General features: G+C 60.3%; 1 protein-coding gene across 1 annotated transcript; it reads left to right on the forward strand.

Annotated features, from left to right (window-relative positions):
* Nucleotides 1–1,440: 1,440 nt before the first annotated feature.
* KISS1R (KISS1 receptor) lies at nt 1,441–4,346 on the forward strand. The gene is made up of 5 exons (XM_032394552.1): nt 1,441–1,654; nt 2,383–2,507; nt 2,998–3,133; nt 3,427–3,659; nt 3,903–4,346. The coding sequence occupies exons 1-5, from the start codon at nt 1,441–1,443 to the stop codon at nt 4,344–4,346; spliced, it is 1,152 nt and encodes a 383-aa protein (XP_032250443.1).
* Nucleotides 4,347–8,333: the final 3,987 nt, after the last annotated feature.

The following is an 8,333-nucleotide window of genomic DNA, read 5'->3' on the forward strand; positions in this document are numbered from 1 at the left end:
TGTGAAAAGAGGCAAAAGGACTCAGTGGTGATACAAATCCCAGGAGAGGCACCTCTGGGCAGAGTGATGGGCAGGGGGCCCTGGGGGCCGGGAGCCTTTGGTTCCCTGGTCTGGCCCGTGATGACTAACTGCTCAATAAATGTGCTAATTCTAGAGGATGCAGTGTGGGCCTCACCTGATTCTGGAGTCTCCTTCCCAGGAAACCTGTGTGGTACCTTCCTAACACCCTCCTGGACTCCCGGACTGCTCAGGAGCTGCCGTGGCCACTGCTGCCCACGGCCCCCACCTCAAAGGTCCTCTCCCAGGCCCTTAGACTCAACAACATCCCCCCAAAGAGATCCTCCATCCTAGCAACCTTGGGTCTCCTCATCCTAAGCTGTTCCTCATTCCCTTTCTGATTTTCTAGACCATTTTGAAGGTGGAAAGAGGGTGAACGGGGAACACCCCCTCTCCAAGGCTCTGCACTCCCACTGGAGACGACTGGTGTGCCTCAATGCCAGGCATGTTTCCCCGTTTCTCCCCTCCCCCACCTCTTAGTCGTGTTTTCGTCAACAGTGGCATCTTTTTGTCTCTGCGTGGTACTCCGTGATAGCAGGAACATCGTGGCACACTGAGGCATGCCTCGTGGGTAGTATCTGGGGTCCATTTCTGGATGGGGGGCCAACAGTGTCCTTGCAAACTGCCCTCCACCTGGTTCCTACCACCAGGGCACAGGTGCCCATGTTCCCAGTGGGAGTATCTGCTATCCGCTGCCAGTTAGGTGGGGGGCGGACTCTTCCATTTACAGCAAGGGAGTCCTAGTGAGGTTGAGTTAAGACCAGGCGTCTTCTAACCGCTAGATCCTGGGCAGCCCTGCCCTGCTCTGAGCCGTCCATGGCTCTCCAATGCCCCACCTTGCATCTGGAGCCCCAGCCACTTAACAGGTCAAAGTCATGGCCACTAACAAGGTGCCTACTCTTGCGTCTGTGTTTTGGTCCGGGCTGTTTGCCCGTCCTCTCTCTGAGTCTCTACCTCCTGTTAGGATCGTCCTTCTGGGGCCCACAGAAGTCTCCACGCAGCTTACCCCTCTCCCCTGGCCCCCCAAGCCCCTCCTCCAGCCTGTGCGCTCGCTCGCGGACTGTGCGAGGAGAGGAAAGAGGGAGAAGTTTGCTGTGCGTGTGAATGGGGGGCGCGCAGGAAGGAGAGGGAGTGACCAGCGGCAGCACGAAGGCCGGAAGGCGGGGACAGGGCGGGCAGCAGGGTATAAATTCGAGGGGCTGCGTCGGGAGCAGAGAAGCTGCCCAGCCCAGCGGAGTCGCCCTCCAGACCCGGTGGCCTCCAGCCGAGACCCTTCCCCGGGCTCCGCCCGCGTGTCCCCAGCGGGCGGCCAGGAGGAGGGTCCCCGCGGCGATCCCGGGGCGCAGTCCGGCGGGCGGCCAGGAGGAAGAGGGCGGAGAAGCCATGAGCGCCCTGGCCACGTCGGCGCCCAACGCGTCCTGGGGGGCGCTGGCCAACGCCTCGGACGGCCCGGACCCCGAGCCGCGGCCCGTGGACGCCTGGCTCGTGCCGCTGTTCTTCGCCGCGCTGATGCTGCTCGGCCTGGCAGGGAACTCTCTTGTCATTTTCGTCATCTGCCGCCACAAGCAGATGCGGACGGTGACCAACTTTTACATAGGTGAGCTGCACGGTGCCTGCCTGCGGCTCCGGGGGTCCCCGCGAGAGGAGAGGGGCCGGGGCGCCCCGTAGCGGCGCGTCGTGGCTCCTCCACACAGGTCCTCTCCCTGCTGTCCCTGCTGTCCCTGCTATCTTGGGCTAGAGCTCCAGAGCTCTGCGGGCGAGGGTTCCATGCGGGGTAGTTCAAAGGGAGCTTGGACAAGGGCCCACGGAGAGCTCGGCCCTGCCACTTGAGGACGGTGTCTGATTAAAATGTGGCTCTTATAACACCGTGTCCAATGAACAGAAGTACGGGGAGGGGCTGCGGGACCCCAGTCTGCGACCTTTGCCCCCATGGCTCGGTTCAGACATTTGTGTGATGGGCCGGCCTACCTCGCACAGGTGAGTGCTCAGTTTTCTCTATTCGATGTGACGGGTGGGCTAGCACGCCGTCTCCAGTTTGCAGACGGGGAGACTGAAGCCCAGCGAGGCAGGGGCCTGCTCAGGCTCTTCCAGCCCAGACAGGGGGTGAGCAGCGCGGACTGACGCTTGAATGGCTAATGAAGCCCGTGCTGGGGGGATGTTTGCAGTGTAAAAGTGGGAGACTGGGGGGTGCCCCAAATTCTCTGCCCAAGGTGTCGGGGGCCTTCCCACCAGCGGTCCTGCTGGTTACTCGGAGAAATGCAAAGACCAGGGGGCTGGGCCAGGGGCGTTGGGTGGTTGAAGCCCCCGTGCGTTCCCCGCCTGCAGCCAACTTGGCGGCCACGGACGTGACCTTCCTGTTGTGCTGCGTGCCCTTCACGGCCTTGCTCTACCCGCTGCCCGCCTGGGTGCTGGGAGACTTCATGTGCAAGTTCGTCAACTACATGCAGCAGGTGCGCGGGCTGGTGGGTGGGGGAGGGGAGGGCCAAGGGGCGGAGTCTGGGTGTGGGCGGGCTGGACCGCGGGTGGGGCGGGGCCGAGGAAGAGGTGGAGCCTGGACGGGGCCGGGTGGGGAGGACCCCGCAGTTGCGAGAGATAAGGATAGGGATGCGGGATACGGAGGTGGGCATAGAGAGGGCGATCTGAGCCCTGCGGCTTCTTGCCCCGCCCGTCCCGCGATCCTAGGATGGCTCTGCCTCTCCCTCTCTCAGTCCCGGGTCTCAGCGGACCGCAAATGGCCCCCTCAAACCTCCACTATCCTGGCATCCTCTCTGGTGTCCCACTCTCCTGCCCCTTCAAGCCGTGGCCCCTGGAGACCTTCCCAGGACACGTCCCGTTTGTGCCTGCGTGTTTGGACATCTGGGGGGAGCCGCAGGGTGGGCGCAGACGGGGCAGGCCCCAGACCGAACACCGGGAGAAACGCCCAGCTCTCGGCCCTCGCAGGTCTCGGTTCAGGCCACGTGCGCCACTCTGACCGCCATGAGCGTGGACCGCTGGTACGTGACCGTGTTCCCACTGCGCGCCCTGCACCGGCGCACGCCCCGCCTGGCTCTGGCGGTCAGCCTCGGCATCTGGGTGGGTGAGTGCAGCGCGAGGGCCGCACGGGGATGGGAGGACAAGTCTTTGTGCCCTGGGCGCCCCCACCCCCACCCCCAACTGCCCCTGTCCGGGCCTCAGTCGTGCGTGCATCTGGGAAGTGGGCTCAATATCGCTGCCTGTGAAGAGCCACCCAAGGCGCGCACCCTGAGGGCTCCCCGCGCCTGGGAGGCGCTCGGTGACGCTGCCCGAGGAGGCACCCGGGGGGGACCAGGGTCCTGGCCTCCTGGCACCCTCGGCCCTCGGGCAAGGTCTTCAAGCTGCCCTGTGGTCCAGGCTCTGCGGCCGTGTCGGCGCCCGTGCTCGCTCTGCACCGCCTCTCGCCGGGGCCCCGCACCTACTGCAGCGAGGTCTTCCCCAGCCGCGCCCTCGAGCGCGCCTTCGCTCTCTACAACCTGCTGGCCCTCTACCTGCTGCCGCTGGCCGTCACCTGCGCCTGCTACGGGGCCATGCTGCGCCACCTGGGCCGCCCGGCCGTGCGCTCCGCGGCCTCCGACGGCGCCCTGCAGGTGAGCTGCTGCGCGGGCGGGAGGCCCGCCTGGAGGACTCTGAGGAGCTGGCAAAGTGGGAGAATGCGCAGGGGTCAAGAGGGGGAGCTCTGGGGGTGCCTGGCTAGCTCTTGACCTCGGGGTCGTGAGTTCAAGCCCCACGTTGGGCATAGAGCTTAAAAACAAAACAAAACAAATAAATAAAATGGAGGGGAGCTCCGACGGGTTGCCCCGCCAGCCTATAGCCTTTCCTCCATCCCCCAGGGGCAGCTGGGGGCAGAGCGAGCTGGCGCCGTGCGGGCCAGGGTCTCCAGGCTGGTGGCCGCCGTGGTCCTGCTCTTCGCGGCCTGCTGGGGCCCCATCCAGCTGTTCCTGGTGCTGCAGGCGGTGGGCCCAGCGGGCGCCTGGCACCCGCGCAGCTACGCTGCTTACGCGCTCAAGATCTGGGCACACTGCATGTCCTACAGCAACTCCGCGCTGAATCCGCTGCTCTACGCATTCCTGGGCTCCCACTTCCGTCAGGCCTTCCTCCGGGTCTGCCCCTGCGCTCCCCGGCGGCCCCCGCAGCACCGGGGGTCTGGACCCTCAGACCCCACCGCCCCCCACACGGAGTTGCACCGCCTGGCCGCCCACCCCGCGACCGCCAGGACCCAGACGCCAGGGAGCCCGGCCTGTGTCCCGAGGGAGCCCACAGGCTGTGTGTCCTGAGGGAACGCGCTGCCCCTCTCTGGGCCAACTCTGGGGGATAGAGCTGGGCCCCTCTGGGACAGGGGCTGCTTGAACAGCAGCTGCTACTATATGGTTATAATTAATGTCTTTATTTCTGTGCAACATAATCACAGTGAAAACGTCTTGTCCTCCTGATGGTTCCGTACAAATTTGCTGCTATTGATATGGTAATGAGTTATTTCTGTATTTCCTGAAATTGAAGACACTTGGATACTGGCACTCTCTGGAACTTTCCCCCAAAGCATCAACAGACATTTTTCACACACTGCCTTGCAATGGTAACACTGTAAGCTTCATCCCATTTTCCAGAAATATTAAAATGTGAACACTGTGTGCGCTTTAAAATGGCAGAAAAAGGGTCTTAGCGCTACTGCCTGGCAAGTGTTCAGAGTCCTGCTGGCGAAATGGTGGGCGTCACTGAGTAAACAGGTCCTCCCGGGAGCACGGAGCTGCCCGCGTGAGGAGCAGGACTGAGGCTCCACAACAAACCACCCCAAAGCAGAAGGTGGCCCAGCAGCCGCAGACTGTCACTCGCCATTCTGGGGGATGACCGGGCTCAGCTGGACCAGGAGGCCCGAGAAGGCTTTGATCTCATGCCTCGGTGCGGCCGCTCGGGCTTCTTCCCAGCCTGGTGGGCTGGGGACAGTCAGACTCATCCCTTGGCAGAGCTTCTAAGAGGCACCGCTTCAAGGGCTTGGAGGCCTGGGCTCAGAAGTCCCACCACATCGCTTTTCCACCCTGAATCCTGGGAGCGGTCCGAGTCCCACCCAGAGGCCGCCTGGGTGTGGCTGTGTGTGGGCGGGTGGGTGGGATTGGTTCAGCAATTGGTTCAGCCCCCAACAGCCCTGCAGGCTGAGGCTTACTCACCCCGCAGGGCAACCGCCCGTCTCTGGGAGGGCCCCAGCCCTCCCAGATTATCTGGGGACATCACGGGCTTCCAAACAATCCAACTTGGCAGAGATGTTACTGTGAGACCAAGAAGCCAAAACATAGGGCCATTTTGACATCGGCCTGAAGCTTACTGGTTCTTTTTTTTTTTTTAAGTGGGCTCCACGGCCATCGTGGGGCTCAAACTCATGACCCTGAGATCAAGAGTCACACACTCACACTGACTGAGCCAGCCGGGTGCCCCTGAAGCTTGCTCGTTCTTGCGTCCAACACTAGCCTCCAGACTGGGCGGGATAAGAGGATGAAATTCTCCCCCTTTGCCCGCAGGCCCTGCCAGCCCCGCCCGCCCCCACCCCCACCCTCCCAACTCATGGTCTCTCGGCAGCTGCTTGAACTGGTGCCATCCCTCTGCCCTCTGGGCCTTTGCACACGCAGGTCCCTCTGCTGTGCCGGCTGTCCTCACTCACCCATCGGGTCTCAGCTCAGCTGCCTCCTCCTCTGGGAAGCACTCCGGGGACCCTCTCATCCATGTGCCCCACGCCTCCCCCATCACAACCCTGATGTCCTCCCGTTGCACCTGCTGGCTGCCTGTCTGACTCAGTCCCCACTGTGTCCCAGGGCCCCGCACACAGTAGGGCTGAGTAAATATTTGTGGGATAAATGACCAAGTGTGTTGTGGGGGCTAAAAGAAGAGACGTGTGCAGAGGGAGTGGCACCTTTTCTGCAGGAAAAAATGAATTTTTATTCTTTATTTTATTTTTTGGGAAAATGAATTTTTTTAAAAAGGATTTTATTTATTTATTTGACAGAGAGAAAGAGAGAGACGGCATGAGAGGGAACACAAGCAGGGGGAGTGGGAGAGGGAGAAGCAGGCTTCCCGCTGAGCAGGGAGCCCGATGCGGGGCTCGATCCCAGGACCCTGGGATCATGACCTGAGCCGAAGGCAGACACTTAATGACTGAGCCACCCAGGTGCCACTGGGAAAATGCATTTTTAAAAAAGAAGGTAAAGAGGGGGCTCTGGGGCCTTCGTCTTAGAGAAATGAAAAGTCCTATTACACGAAACCTGTTCACATATGCTCCCAGCAGCTTTACCTGTGGCAGCCGATGCTGGAAAGAGCTCGCGTGTCCTACAACCGCTGAGTGGTTGGGCAAACAGATCGGTCCGCCCCACGGAACAGCACTCAGGAGTACGCAGTCGTGGACACCCCGTGCAGACACACGGCCCCTGGGTTGGATCTCCCAGAATCACGTGGGACAAAAAGACCCCCCCCCCCCCAAGGTTACGTGATGTGTGAGTCCACCTAACAGCAGCCTTGTGATGAGGACATTATGGGAATGGAGAAGAGATGAGTGGCTGCCAGGGTAAGGGTGTAGGGGTGGTGAGGCAGGAGGGTGGGCAACATGAGGGACCCTCGTGATGGGGCCCTTCTATCCCATAAAAATGGGGAAATCCAAATAAGGTGGGCGGATCGGATCGATGCTGACTTCTGGTGATACTGTAGTACGATTTTGCAAAATCTCACTGAAGTTTGTATTAGGATTTACCATGAGCTCAGAAAAACACACAGTTAAAAGGTTGAAAGGGAGGTCCAGGAAGAGGAGTCGTTCGGAGCCTGTTCAGCTGGATCTTGTTTTCAGAGCCCCTCCCGTGTGCCAGGCTCTGCACTGGGGGCCAGGCCCCAGCGGTGACAAGGAGCAACCTCTACAGAGCCCCTGTCTGGTCGTGGACAGGGGGGGCAAACTATCTGGGGAGATGCAAAGTGACTGCAGTAATGAGGGTTAGGAAAGACACCCGTGAGCCCTGCGTGAGTGACTGGGAGCCTGACCTTGGTGGGGGAGAGTCCAGGAAGGCTTCCTGGCACAGGGGAGTCTGGGAAATGTGAATGCAGCTTGGAGATGGTGGAAGAGCAAAAGGGATGGAGGGTACAGAGAGTGCAAAGGCCCTGAGGCAGGAAATGTCTAGTGGGTTTGAGGAACAGCCAGAAGGCCTGTGTGGCCAGAGGAGGGTGAAGTGGGAAGATTGCCAGCTGCAGGGGTCTGAGTTGGGTCTTTCCTGGTGGTGATGGGAGCCGTGGGGGCTTGTAAGCAAGGAGGGACATGGTCCAAGGTAGGAGGAGATTTTTCCAGTGTATTATTCCATTACTATGACTGTTCTTAGTCATCAGACTGGGCGCCAGGCAGCACACTCAATCTGAGAAGGAGTGGGATATGCCCCAGGGCCACCGGATAGGGATAAACCTTGGGGGGTCTGGGCCGGTAGGGGAAGGGGCTAATTTCAATTTCAGATAAGCAATGAAAAGCTTTTTAAGCTCTTATTTATTTTTGAGAGAGAGAGAAAGAGTGAGCATTCGCACAAGCTGGGGGAGAGGGAGAGGGAGAAGCAGGCTTCCAGCCGAGCAGGGAGCCCGATGCGGGGCTCGATCCCAGGACCCCGGGATCATGACCTGAGCCGAAGGGAGACCCTTAACGACTGAGCCACACAGGCGCCCTGGAAAGCTTTTTAGTATAAGGTCCTGTGCAATAATTGTGACACACTTAAAATTTAACTGCGAATCCCGTATTTATCTAGCAATTCTACCGTAGAGCATTCAAAAGAAGCTACAGAGGAGAAAATGAACTTCGCGGGCCTCAGTTTCCCCGTCTGGCCAGGGAATCTTGTTTTCAGGTGATGCGGCGCCACCTGGCGGTCTCCTGTGGGAGCCAGCGCACCGGTGCTGGCCCCGCCCCTCGCTGCAGCCCCGCAGGTGCCCGGCAGGTGGTGCGCGCACCCCACGGAGGTTCCTTGTTCAGCCCCACCAAGGAGAGTCCCCAGCGCCTGGGGGTGTGTCGCTCCCGTGTACCCCAACCTGGACCCCTGGCCAAACGTTTCCCCGCTGCAAAATGGGTCAAGTAGAGCCGCATTATGAATTTCCTGGGTCCTAGACGCTTTTGTCTCGTGGGTCTTGTCCATAAAAAAGTACTAAATGTGATTATCTTACAACTATGTTGATATAAGAACTAATACTGGGGCGCCTGGGTGGCTCAGTCGTTAAGCGTCTGCCTTCGGCTCAGGTCATGATCCCGGGGTCCTGGGATC

This window comes from Phoca vitulina, unplaced genomic scaffold (assembly GCF_004348235.1).
Source record: "Phoca vitulina isolate PV1807 unplaced genomic scaffold, GSC_HSeal_1.0 scaffold81, whole genome shotgun sequence".
NCBI classification, from domain to species: Eukaryota; Metazoa; Chordata; class Mammalia; order Carnivora; family Phocidae; genus Phoca; species Phoca vitulina.